Below are 13519 nucleotides of genomic sequence, written 5' to 3'. Positions count from 1 at the left end.
AAACAACCTTCCTCAAGACCCAGTAATACCACTTTGGGTATATATCCAAAGGATGCTCAATCGTGCCACAAGGACAGGTGCTCAACTATGTTCATAGCAGCTTTGTTTGTCATAGCCAGAACCTGGAAACAACCTAAATGCCTCTCAACTGAAAAATGGATAAGGAAAACGTGGTACATTTTACACAATGGAGTACTACACAGCAGAAAAAAAAATGACATCTTGAATTTTGTAGGCAAATGGATGAGGTAACCCAGACCCAGAAAGACAATTATCACATGTGCTCACTCATAAGTGGTTTTTAAACATAAAGAAAACCAGCCCACAAATCACTCAGAGAACCTAAACAACAATGAGGACCCTAAGAGAGACATACATAGATCTAATCTATATGGCAAGTAGAAAAAGACAGGATCTCCTGAGTAAATTGGGAGCATGGGGACCTTGGGAGAGGGTTGAAGGGAAGGGGAGTGGCAGGGAGGGGAGCAGAGAAAAAATGTAGAACTCAACAAAAAATAAAATTAAAAACAAAAAAGAAAACAACCAGGGACCCTGTTTGCCAAAGGCTTCCCATATAGGGATGAAAGCAGACACCATAACAATGACCCAGGAGAACATATGGAGGTGCAACTCGGTTGGTGTGCTTGACTTGCAAGCATGAAGCCCTAGGTTCCATCCCCAGCACCACATAAGGGATAAGGGGTGCATGTAGAGTAATCCCAGCACTTGGGAGGTGGAGGAGAATCAGGAGTTCAAGGTCAACCTGGGCGATAGTAGGCCCTGTCTCAAAAACAAAACAGCAGAGGATCCCAAGCACACAAAACCAAATTGGGACTTAAAGAAGATCTGAGCAGATGGCTCAGGGATTGAGAAGAACCAAGAGAAGCTTGTGCAGGAGAGGGGAGGTAGATCCGGAAACAGGGAAGGCACCTGTAGCCAAGGGCCAGTGCAAATCCAGCTCTGAGTGGGACAGCCCTGCTTTTAGCACAGGGCTCACCTAGAATCCACAGCAAGTTTGGAGGAAGACTGGAAGCATTGCGTCAGACACGTCCTGGAAGAGTAATGCTCTGCTTCCCAGGTGAGGTCTAGAGAGGAAGCATGCTTAGTCCAGCTGGGCTGTGTAGTGGGCATGTGCTCTTGGCTCTCCTGCACTGTGTCCTGGGGCTGGGGTGGCAGGTAGCAGCCCTGCAGGAGAACTTCCGCAGCATCTCCTCTAGCGCCTTTACCTGTTAGCCTTGGAGACATCAGCTCAAAGGCAGTGAAGGCTAATGGCTCTCAAATATGCATCCGCGTAAGCTCTTGCATATTCGAGAGCTGTGGGAGCCAAGGGGCTGGTCAAGTGAGTCGGTGTAGGATTTACCAACCGTGTACGGTGCCTCTTTCCACGCACATCGTTCCAGCTGAAGCAGGCATTTAGAAACTGCCTTTGCTAAGAGGCACTGACTCCAAGCCCAGCATCCCTGCTTTCACTAGGTGTCTCTTTATTCTGGCCCAGACTCTGGCTTGACTGCATGGGCCTGTCAGTTTCTATGGCATGTTTGTCTACCCAAACCTGTTTCATCTCTCTTCAATACTGAAAGCACAAAAACCCATTGTCTAAACCTGCAGTCACCTTGGGTTCCAGGAAGAGCGAATCATGCAGGACACAGCACTCACAGGATGATGTCCCTGTAGAGGCTGCATCCTGGAGTCCATCATCCTGAAGAGACTAGACTGGACCTTTGGTGACTGCAGGAATTAGCGGATTAGCATTCAGGACCAGGACTGAGGCTGTGATGGGCAGGCCCACACCTTAACCTAGGACTGCTTACACATACCTCTTGCCTCCTGCCCCGGTGATTCCTGTTTAAATCTCAGCACCCCCAAGATCAGCGTGGGCTCATTGAACCTCCACTTTATTTGTTCCTCTTCCCAGCCTGTTGTTTAATCTCCTCTCCGCACCTTGGCATTCTGTTGTTTGTTTTTTGTTTATTTTTGTTTTTTTGAGACAGGTTCCCTTGTAACCCTGACTAGCTTTAAACTCACTGTGTAGCTGAGGATGACCTTGAACTCTTGACCCTTCTGCCTCCATCTTCTGAGTGATAGAAATGTGATCTTGCAATGGGAGGTGGTGGCATGCACCTTTAATCCCAGCACTTGGGAGGCAGAGGCGAGCAGATCTCTATGAGTTCGAGGCCAGCCTGGTCTTACAGAATGAGTTTCAGGATAGCCAGGGAAAGCCCGTTTTGAAAAAAACAAATAAAACAAACCAAAAAAGAAAAGAAATGCAGTCTTGCTCTACCATATCCAATTTCTGCAATCCAGGGCTCGAACCCAGGACTTCCTATATGCTAGGTAAGCACTCTGCCAACACAGCTACATTGCTTTTAGAGCTTTTCGAATTCTTCATCTCTTTAACTAGGGTACTGGAGATCCACCTGCCTACGCCTCCAAGTGCCGGGATTGAAGGCATGGGCCACAACCGCCCGGCTCCCAGGCACTCATTTAAACCTGAGAACTGCTCAGGAGACTGGTGGATCTACTCCATCGTAATTAGGGGCTTCCGTTGGTGCAAGGCTTCTATCGTCACATCTACTCATTTATTCAGCGACCTGTTTAGTGGACACTTGGTGCACTGCTTTTGTTAGGAGCAATAGCACAGAAAGGAACAGACTGGCCCACGATCAAAGACGGAAGCAGAGACAGGCTATAGACCCAAGGTTACCTACCACGAAAGGACCCAGATCACTGGGGTGAGTGGCACTAGGGAAGATCCAGACACAAGCGGGGTGGTTTGACAGAGGTTGGCATCCACTCCAGTTCTGAAAGGTGAGGCTTGGGATACATCTGAAATATGAGCTTCCGTGTTGAGGAAGCTACAGCACAAAGGACAGACAACAAGCAGTCCATGGGCATGTCCTGGGAACCCTGTGAATGTGGAGAGGCGTCCCAGCCTTGGCTGGGTGATTCTGAGAGGGGCCAGACCCACAAACGTTCTGCAGAAATGAGGTTTGTTGCAACAGAAGGCCACCAGACCATGGCGGGCCTTGAGGTGGTACGGTATTAAAGAGGAACAGGCATTCAAGTCAACTTAGCATACAACACCTTAAAGCCGTAGGAAGGCTTTCCCGTCAACCCAGAGAGAGCTTTGTAACAGGCTTAAAGGGAGAAGAGGGAGAGCGCCACCTTGGTGGCTGGAGATCCTGTCAGTGTGGGTGCTGTCAGAGAAATCTACACACAAAGGGCATGTGTGACTTTCCCAAGTTTTCAGGGGCTGGCAGGAAGCTTTCTGTGGCACGCGTTAGTCTGGGATAGCCTGCATGATTCACGGGATTAGCCTGCATGATCTTAGAATGGAGGCACAAGGTTCAGGTAGGACCATAAACTATGCCGTCAAAACTACAGCATAGATTGGCTTCTTAACTGTCACAGGGAGACCCGTGGTGGTGTGAGGCCTGATTGATTTCTTCAGGCTGTGAGATCTGGCCTCCTAGAGTGACAGCTGTCTTCAAAGGACAAGCCTGTGATTTAACAGTACCAAGCTTCAATGCCAGGGGCTCGTGGACCATAGAGAAGTGCTGAGGATTTGTGGGGAACCAAGAAGTGACATGGTAGAAATCAAAGAGGGTATCAGCAGGTAGGATGAAGACGGTGGAGGATGGGGGTGTCTGCCTGCCACTTGACCATAGCTAGCTTCTCTCTACAGCATCCTGGGCAGAAAGAATATGCTTTAATGAAGTATTGAGCCTTCTGGCCCCAACTGCAAAGGGCTACAAAGCAGCAGATGAATGTCATGATGTTATAATTAGACTTATTAATTAACTCAGGAATTCCATTTGTGACTTATAATAGCTTATTCAGCAAGTTATTTAACAGGGCAGTTTGTGGGCCAGGCGGTGGTGGCGCACGCCTTTAATCCCAGCACTCGGGAGGCAGAGGCAGGCGGATCTCTGTGAGTTCGAGGCCAGTCTGGTCTACAAGAGCTAGTTCCAGGACAGGAACCAAAAGCTACGGAGAAACCCTGTCTCAAAAAATCAATCAATCAAACAAACAAAAAAAAACCCCAAAACACAGGGCAGTTTGTGTTAAGGGCACAGTAGGAATAAAAGCAAAACCAATCCAGATGCTCGCATCAAAATTGGAGAGAAAAGCTATGAAATATTCACATACACCCCCACCTACCCACACACCCAAAGCCGCCATGTAGCTCCTTGTTTCATTTTCCCATGTATCCATCCATCCCTTCATCTGTCCTGGAGCTTTTCACCCATCGGTGGTAGACCCATCCATCTAGCCGCCCTCCACCCTGCTCCTACCCAGGTACACATCTGTGCAGACACTGTTATGGGAATCTGAACAAAGAGACGAGGCACGGAAACTTCCTCAGGCAAACAGACTTTCATCACATTGGCAGTCTCAGTTGAAAAAAAAAAAACCTGAGGGACTGATAACCATAAAACGAGGCCTGACCTTAAGGTGGGATTCCAAAGAAGCCCAGATGTGGAGGGAGGGAGGCTGATCTGGGATGTAGCTAAGTGTCTTCATTAGGGTTTCTATTGCTGTGAAGAGACACCATGACCACAGCAACTCTTACAAAGGAAACCATTTAATTGTGGTGGCTCGCTTACAGTTCAGAGGTTTAGTCCGTTATCATCATGGGACATGGTGGCCTGCAGGCAGACATGCTGCTGGAGAGGGAGCTGAGAGTTCTATATCTTGCAGTCAACAGGACTGCAAGTGTAGCTTGAGTAAAGAAGACCTCAGAGCCCAACACTTTCTCCAGCAAGACTGCTACTCCAGCCAGGCCACACCCTTTACTAGTGCCTCTCCCTTTGGGAGCCATTCCACTCACTGGCACCTAAACGCTTTTTTAACAATATCATGATTCAGAGTGCATTCAGTCCAATTTCAAAAGTCATAGTCTATCACAGTCTCAACAATGTCTAAAAGTTCAAAATCCCTTCTGAGACTCAAGGCAATCTCTTAACTGTAATCCCCTGTAAAATCAAAATCAAAATCAAAAAGCAGATCACCATACTTTCAGCATACAAGGGCACAGTGTAGAATAAGGCTGCTAGTGTGTTCCCAGCGGCCTAGACTCCAAAAATAACCACACAGAATTGTATTAATTAAATCACTGCTTGGCCAATTGCTTAAGCGTATTGCTAGCTAGCTCTTACACCTAGAATTAACCCATTTCCATTATTTTATATTTTACCGCGAGGCTTGTGGCCTACTGGCAAGGTTCCAGCGTGTCTGTCTCCAATGGCGGCTCCATGGCTTCCCCCCTGACTCTGCCTTCCTTCTCCAAGCATTCAGTTTAGTTTTCCCTACCTAGTTCTGTTCTACCCTATCTGGCCAAGCCAGTTTTCTTTATTCATTAATGGTAATCACAGCATACAGAGGGAAATTGTAACATGAGGGCCTGCTTGTTGGGGTTTCTGTCCTGCCCCGTTCCCACAGTCGTGAGGTCCCGAAGAATCACACAGAAGCCTATATTAGTTATAAACTGATTGGCCCATTAGCTCAGGCTTCTTCTGGCCTTCTCACCCGAATGGCGCACTGCAACCTCCATGGCTGGACTTTCCCGTTTCATCAGGTCCATCGCCATCCTATGACGGTGATGAAGCCGCCTTCGGTGGTCTCTCGGCATATTTCCTGTCGAAAGTGTCACTAGCCCAGAGTGCACTTTGCCCACCTGATCAAGGTTAGGAAACCCCGGGCATGTAAGCCAGAGCCGACATTCTTCCTAACCATCTAAAAAGATGGACACCAGAGGGCGCCGTGGGACCACATTTTCTGCCAAAAAGGGGTCCGGCTGGCGTCCCTCACAAGCCGGTTTTGATTTAAGCTTGTTGCCCAGTGGGTTTGAATCAGCTACAGCGGACGCACCCAACCTCCCACCTCTTTCTTTCCAAGCGACGAGATGCTTCACCTTTCAGAGTTCCTGATGACGCATCCGTTTGATTTCATGCTCATAGAGATCTTGTTGTACCATGAAAAGGACAAAGGGAGTGGATATGTATCGAGTGTCCTCTGAGAGACTCGCCCCGTGCAATGGTTACACTGCTCTGTGCCATGGGGCAGGCTCTTCCCGAACCTTCGCTGGCTGCCCGCTGATTGCAGATGGTGGAGGTATTACAGCTGGGGTTGCCAGTGAAATCTGCCTGAGCACCTTGCGTCTGCAGGAGCTGCAGGCCTCTCCGTCTGGGAATCCTTTCGTGGGCCCAGCAGCGTGATCTCCGTTCTCTTCACAGGCGCCTGAGCCAGCTGTGTGTGCTCACAGCTGACCTGCCTGCCCTTCTGGCCCTGTCATCTGTTAGGTTCGATTAACACAGCTACACCAGAATGTGTCAATGAAGTAGCTGGTGCCAACTCCTTAAAGCAGGGAAGGACCTGGAGTGAGGGTAACCCTTGGGCAGGGTGTGCCTTCTTTGACCCTCAGATACCCATCTATCAAAAAAGGGATCGGACTTGAGATGTGGCTCAGTTGATAGAGCGTTTGCTTACTACGCATGAAGCCCGGGGTTTTATTCCCAGTACTGTGTAAAACCAGCTATGGTAGTTCACGTATGGAATTCTAGCAGTTAGAAGGTGGAGGCAGGAGGATCAGAGGTTTACGGTTATTGTTGGTTACATGAACTTTTGCTTCGAAAAAAAATTTTTTTTTAAAGTGAGGGTTGGACAAGATGGATCTAGGGCTACTTTCACATCTAAATCAGTCCGTGCTGGTGGGAGCATTTGAGGACTGGGGACAATGGGGACAGTATTCTTAGGCTGTTTTTTTTTATGCTTCTCATAGTAAGTCATTTGGCCAGAGATGTTCCTTGCAGAGGAACATGACATGTCTTGGATAAGATTGTTGAAAAAAAAAAAGATGCATAGCCCAGGTGAGGTGACACACACCTTTCACCCCAACCCTCAGCCCTCAGGAGGCAGAGGCAGGTGGGTCTCTGTGATTACAGGGTCAGACCGATTCACATAGTGAGTTTCAGGCTGTGGACTGAGAAGCAAGGAAGCATGGGAACTTACTGTTGTAGAAAACAAAGGATTTACTGCTGGTTCTGCAGGCAGGAGCCACTGCATCACATTTGTTCCCTCCATATGGTATTGTTCTGGCCAAAGATAGGTGCTCAACATATGACTGGATGGATGGATGGATGGATGGATGGATGGATGGATGGATGGATGGGTGGGTGGGTGGATGGGTGGGTGGGTGGGTGGGTGGGTGGATGGATGGGTGGGTGGATGGATGGGTGGGTGGGTGGATGGATGGGTGGGTGGATGGATGGATGGGTGGGTGGGTGGGTGGATGGATGGATAGGTGGGTGGATGGATGGATGGGTGGGTGGATGGATGGGTGGGTGGGTGGATGGATGGGTGGGTGGGTGGATGGATGGGTGGGTGGGTGGATGGATGGATGGATAGGTGGGTGGATGGATGGATGGGTGGGTGGATGGATGGATGGATGGGTGGATGGATGGATGGATGGGTGGGTGGATGGGTGGGTGGGTGGATGGATGGGTGGGTGGGTGGATGGATGGGTGGATGGATGGATGGATGGGTGGGTGGGTGGATGGATGGATGGATAGATGGGTGGATGGATGGATGGGTGGGTGGGTGGATGGATGGGTGGGTGGGTGGATGGATGGGTGGATGGGTGGGTGGGTGGGTGGGTGGATGGATGGATGGGTGGGTGGGTGGATGGATGGATGGATGGATGGATGGGTGGGTGGGTGGGTGGGTGGGTGGATGGATGGGTGGGTGGGTGGATGGATGGGTGGATGGGTGGGTGGGTGGGTGGGTGGATGGATGGGTGGGTGGATGGATAGATGGGTGGATGGATGGATGGATGGATGGGTGGGTGGGTGGGTGGATGGGTGGGTGAGTGGGTGGATGGATGGATGGATGGGTGGATGGATGGATGGGTGGATGGATGGATGGGTGGGAGGGTGGATGGATGGATGGATGGATGGATGGATAGATGGGTGGATGGATGAATGGATGGAAGGATGGATAGATGGGTGGGTGGGTGGATGGATGGATGGGTGGGTGGGTGGGTGGGTGGGTGGATGGATGGGTGGGTGGATGGATGGGTGGGTGGGTGGATGGATGGGTGAGTAGATGGGTGGATGGATAGATGGGTGGATGGATAGATGGGTGGATGGGTGGATGGATGGACGGGTGGGTGGGCGGATGGATGAATGAATGAAAAGGAAACTAGCGTCCAAATTCCAGGAAGACAATGGAAGAATATTAGACTTGCAGGGAAATAGAATTCTCTTGTTCAGAAGAGGGAACCGAGGTGTCAGGGGAGACTTAGCAGGTCTTGTGAGTGCTGAAGGGCTGGATGGTCCTGTGGCTCCTTTAGCTGATCCTGGGGAACAGGTGTGGCTCCAGAGGCCAGGGCCTTTGGGCTCTGAGGGGAGGGATGGGTTTGCAGGAGAGGGATTTGGGCTCCAAGCTTCTGCAGGCCTGGGACCTCAGCAGGGTGGGGTGGGCCCGGTGCATAGCTTGTTGGGGTAGTGGGCATACTTGCGGTTATACGTGCCCAGGTTGTGGCGGAAGCAGAGCGCAGCCCGTTTGTCACATTCGCAGGTCTGCCGCTGGCAAGTCGTTCTACCAGCTGGAGGGGAACAGAAACAAGCCAGAGTCTGGGGTGGAGGCTGGGGGCTCCATCTCTTCGCCACGGCATGAGAGTGACTCCTCAATGCTCTGTGGTCCAGGTTCCCAGCCCCATCCTCAGATGCCTTCCCACTTCCTGTGGAAGCCCATGCTCAAGGGGATGGGTGGGGGCTGGCTTACCACCCTGGGTTTTCCCTTCCTCTCCAAGCCCGCTCACATGATCTTAGCCCTCTTCTGCCTTGACAGGATGCTGGTTTCACAACCTCTCACCTTCCTCCTACCAGGGCCTTAACAACCCTCCCCTATGTGATGGCGTCGTTAGGGATGGCCAGTATCCAGGATGGAGGTTATTAGACAAATGCAGGGGCCTCCTTCTCAAGGCTTCAGTCTGTCTCTATCAGAATAGACAGAACCTGCACCTAGCCTGGGCATCATGGCCAGCAGGCATCATCATGGCAGGCGCCAGTTGCCTAGAAGCCTTGCTTCAGTCCTTTGTGATTTTCTCTTTCTGCCCTTCAGTCCCTAGGAATCCACCTCCCTGTCTGGAAGGGTCTGGTGCCTCACTTCCCCCTCAGAGATGAGTATTTCCCTTCATGATTCTGCCCGCACCTGCTAGTTCAGCAGGACCAAGGATGCACTTGAAGTCCTGACAGTGGACGGCTAGGGAGATGGGCGTGGCTATCTCGGCGTAATAGGCAAGAAGTCACACAGGCTTTGCAGGGCTCATTCCCTTGGTCAAAGTACCATGGTGGGCTATGTCCCATCCACCTGACGCCTCCCCTAACATCCTCAGTGCTATCCCAACTGGGGCCTATCCCACCCCTGTCTGAACCCTCAGTGCCAAGGACCTGATGCCCTGCTGAGGGATCCCCTATAGGTATGAGACACCCCGAGCCAACTCTGCCTCAGTGATGCTGGTCTTGGCTAATACTTCGGCATGGACCCCTGGGTTCTGTGCTGAGCCAGTGCCTCGAACTGCGTGGGTCCTTCCCTGCATCCCACACCCACCAGGCTGGGAGGAAAGTTGGATTCTCTGATTTGAGTGCCCTCTGGACAGCCTTGCTTTTGGCTATTTCCCCAGCTGAGGCCCAGAGGAAAGCTAATAGTGCCAAATGGGCACTGAACTTGGCAAAGCAGAGGAGGTGGGCCCAGCTCAGCAGCCCCGCTGGGCGCAAACAACTCGTGAGAATAGGCCTGCTGTTCAGTCAGAGCCCCTCCTGGCCCCTCCTAGGACAGGGTTGTGTGAATCCAGCTCCAGGTAATACGGCTCAATTCAGTCCCTTCTGCTCAGTCCCCAGAGGCTGAGGCAGGGCAAGGGCTGCATTAGTGGGTCACAGGGCTGTGGGGCCCAGATGCCTAGTAAGAATCGGAACAGTTGGACAAGCGTTGTCACCCTTACGTGATGGTGGGAAGCCTACTGGGTCTGGCCCTGTGACAAGCACCAAGGTCACCAGCTAGAGGGACTCCTGCCTACCCAGTGCCTGGCTCATTCCAGGCTTGGCCACCTACCACAGAAGATGGTGTCTCGACCAATAGCAAAGAAGTACTTTTCCAGCTTGGGCTCACAGCCCAGCTTCTCCACGCGTCCATAGCAACAGTCATGGGCGTGGCAGCACCTGTGGGGTCAGAGTTAACCTGGAGGGACTGGGCTGGAAGCAGAAGCCGCTGGGACATCCCCAGGACTCAGAGGGGATGAACGTGCCCCCAGGACCTCCTTCCTCCTAGGCTGCTTCCCCACCTCCTCTCCCTCCTCCTCCAAGGTCCTCCCGCTCACCAATCAGTCTGGTCCACTGGCCAGTTGGAGCCACCTACACCACAGTAGCAGCCGTAGTCATTGTACTGCAGCGCAGACTTCCCCGTCATCCTCTCGATCATCACTCCAAACTGGACCAGGTTCCCGCTAGCCAGGGATGCTACAGAAGAGGAGGCAGGGACCACAGGGTACTTCAGGACCAGTGAGCATCATCCGCCTGCCTTGGCTGCCCTGGTGCTGGGATTCAAGGCATGCACCACCACAGACTGGCTGGCATCAGATATCTTTATTATCTCCCATCTTACTTTTTTGAGACGGAATCTCTCAAAAAAAAAAAAAAGGAACCTTGCCTATTTGGCTAGACTGGCTAGACAGCAAGCCAGGAAGATCTGCCTATCTCTGTGCCCCAGCATTGGGGTTACAGATGTGTGCTACAACACCTAGCTTTTAGGTGGGTCTTGGGTATTTGAACTCAGGTCCTCACGCTTGTCTGTCTTTGCAGTCTCCTCACTCCTTCCCACAGCTCATGGATCTCTCCACGGACTCTTTTAATCGTTCCCCAAAAATCTTCCTTTCCCCAGACCTCAGCCCTGTCTCCCCAGCAGCACTCGGTTCCCCACAAAGATCTCACACACCTCTGTGCCTGTTTCCCAGCTGATTCTGCGGACCTCCCCAGATTCCTCCAGACCCTTCTGCTTCAGCTGTGGGGAGGTGCCCATTGGAAGCGGGGATGCCAAGGCCCCCACTCCCTTCCCCATTGGGTTCTCCTCAGCCCACCCCTACCTGCCTTCTCTCCCAGACACTGATGGCTCAGGCAGCACACATCCCAGGGTCACCAGGGGGCCTCTAGTACTTGGTACCCATGATGCCCTGTGCAGGGCTATGCTCAGGCATCCAGAGAGCTTCCTATTGCCAGCTGGGGCAGGATGCAGTGGGGAGGTCATGAAGGTCACTTACCCAGGAGGCAAAGGAAGGCCAGGGCAAGGGGCGGTTTCATCCTGGGGGAGGTAAGCAGGGGGCACAGGAGCCTGCTGCGGTGGGAGGAAGTGAGCAGCACCTCTGATCTCAGGCCACCTCCCAATTAGTTAAATACACAGGTCCTGCCCACTCCCCCATCATTAACCCTTGAGTGCGCAGTGATGCAATAATTCTTCCAGCTTTGACACTTTGGCTAAGTTCCCAGGGGAGGAGCCAGCTAGACTCTGCCTCCAAGGGGGTGTGGGAACAGGGGTGGGGCAGTCTTGGGGCCATCTTTCCTCCTGCCCATCTCCCGGACCCCCACGTTTCAAATTTACAATCCTTGCTCCCAGTGGTTGTGCCCTGTTTTCCCGAGCTTAATATCGCATCCATTCCCTTTAAACCAACTCAGTGAATGAGGCCCAGTGTGGCAGGGGACCCTGAAGCCCTCACAGGGCCAAACCCCAAGTCTGTCCCATTTCCAAGGCAGAAGAGCCCCTCCCCATCCTTCCCTGACTGAGATAACTTGACCATTGCTTCTAGTCAACACTCTAGGGCCCCTGACCACAAGGCCTTGGGCAGGTCTTTTCCCTCGCTTGGGACATCAGTAATCCTGTCTGTGTTACAGAGCCAGAGGTATCTATCTGCCTCACCTCCTTCATGGGAACTGGCCCTCACTGAGCATGTGCGGGGCCCCAGGTGAGTCACCCATAAACAAGGCCAAAGCAAAGGGCTTAGGCTTCCACGGTTCCCCTGTTATAGAGGAGGGAACAGATCCATACACCTCAGTAAATGAGGAGCCGCAATATGGACCCAGGCGGTTCTGAAGGACTTACCCAGGGCCAGCACAGTGCTTCTCAGACCACGACTTAGTATAAAGTCAGAGGACTGAGTGTAATACAGCCCAATCTAAGTCTGACTTTATATTACCAATTACCACAGTTATAAAGTAACTTCCTATACTCGATTTTTTCTTTCAGTCTGGGGACGTGGCTGGGGCACATGACTAAAGCCCTCTCCTCCCAACTTCAAGCCTCAGTTGCTCATTTAGGGCCTGGAGTCTGTCTTCTTTCCCTGGTCTTGGTTGGGCCTCATGACAAGGAATCTAGACACCCTGGGCCAGAGGCTCCAGTCTCTGGGGAGCTTCTCCACAGAGTCAGGACGAGGGGGGTTCCCTGGGCTGTGTGGTTTGGGATGACAGGTTTTGAACGCAGAAAGGGAGCCCTGTAAATAAGACTGCACACAGGGCCTCAGCCCCACCCCCAGCCCTGCCCGTGCACTTCCTGCTACTTACTATCTCCACCCCCACCCTGGGCCCCTGGGTGCTGGGAGCTCTGTCCCCATTGCAGAGGCGATGGGGACCAGAGGTGAGTCCAGCTGCCTGGGACACTCTGCAGCCGTGAGTCACCGTCTACTCAGAGAGGTCCTTTTTCTTGGCATTTCCTTTTGATTTTAATGAGGGCTCTTTTGGCAGCCCCTGGCTTCTGGCCTGGGTCATGAGGCCTCAAACCGTGAGTCATAAGAAGAGCTGCCTTCTAACAACAGGGCAACATGGCTTTCGTCCCTGGCCAGGAAGCGGGGTCGTCAGCAAGATCAAAGCAGGGGAAGAAGGGACTGGTTCTGAGAGAGTTGCTTTTGGGGTACATTTTGAATCCTGGCCCAGATAAGTTGGGGCACCATGAAAGTTCCTGTAGGTCTGTAGCTGTGGTGAAGGAATCTAGGTTGCCTTCCTGGAGGAGGCGCCATGCTGAAGTGCTATGCTGGCGAAGGCTGGACTCGGAGGAGTTCAGACATTCTGGACAGGGTTGGTGCTTGGGCCTCACACCCCTGGCACAATGCGGCAGAAATTACAGCAAAACCAGGCCTTGAATGATGGCACCTTTGCTTAGGGCTTGAATGACATTGGCTGGTTTTATCACCTCTCTGCGCCCAGCTTCATCATCTATAAAAATGGAAACAATCAGACTGAGCTTTCAGGGCTATAAGCCAGCTGAAAAGGAAATGAGACGAAATGGCCTTTTATAGGCAGCTGTGCCCTTCAGGGGAACCCATCCATATTGGGTCCCTCTTTCTTGCCCCCTCTCCTGAGTCCAGAGGAGGCAGCTGCTGTGGGGAGCTGGAGGCACTCAGTCAACCCGGGAAAGGCACGCAGGCAGCCTGTGCATCCAGTGTTTTCATGGGACCACCGTTGCTGCTTGGCAGAGT

At 52.1% G+C, this 13519-nt stretch overlaps 1 protein-coding gene across 1 annotated transcript; it reads right to left on the bottom strand.

Annotated features, from left to right (window-relative positions):
* Nucleotides 1-8462: 8462 nt before the first annotated feature.
* Nucleotides 8463-11354, bottom strand: Pla2g2e (phospholipase A2 group IIE). Its single transcript, XM_075945350.1, has 4 exons — nucleotides 11315-11354; nucleotides 10379-10517; nucleotides 10114-10220; nucleotides 8463-8605 (listed from the first exon to the last, which is right to left on the bottom strand). The coding sequence occupies exons 1-4, from the start codon at nucleotides 11352-11354 to the stop codon at nucleotides 8463-8465; spliced, it is 429 nt and encodes a 142-aa protein (XP_075801465.1).
* Nucleotides 11355-13519: the final 2165 nt, after the last annotated feature.

The sequence above is a fragment of the Microtus pennsylvanicus genome, chromosome 13, assembly GCF_037038515.1.
Source record: "Microtus pennsylvanicus isolate mMicPen1 chromosome 13, mMicPen1.hap1, whole genome shotgun sequence".
Classification (NCBI taxonomy): Eukaryota; Metazoa; Chordata; class Mammalia; order Rodentia; family Cricetidae; genus Microtus; species Microtus pennsylvanicus.
The sequence above is the reverse complement of the archived record's forward strand: the minus strand, read 5'-3'. Positions and strand labels throughout refer to the sequence as shown.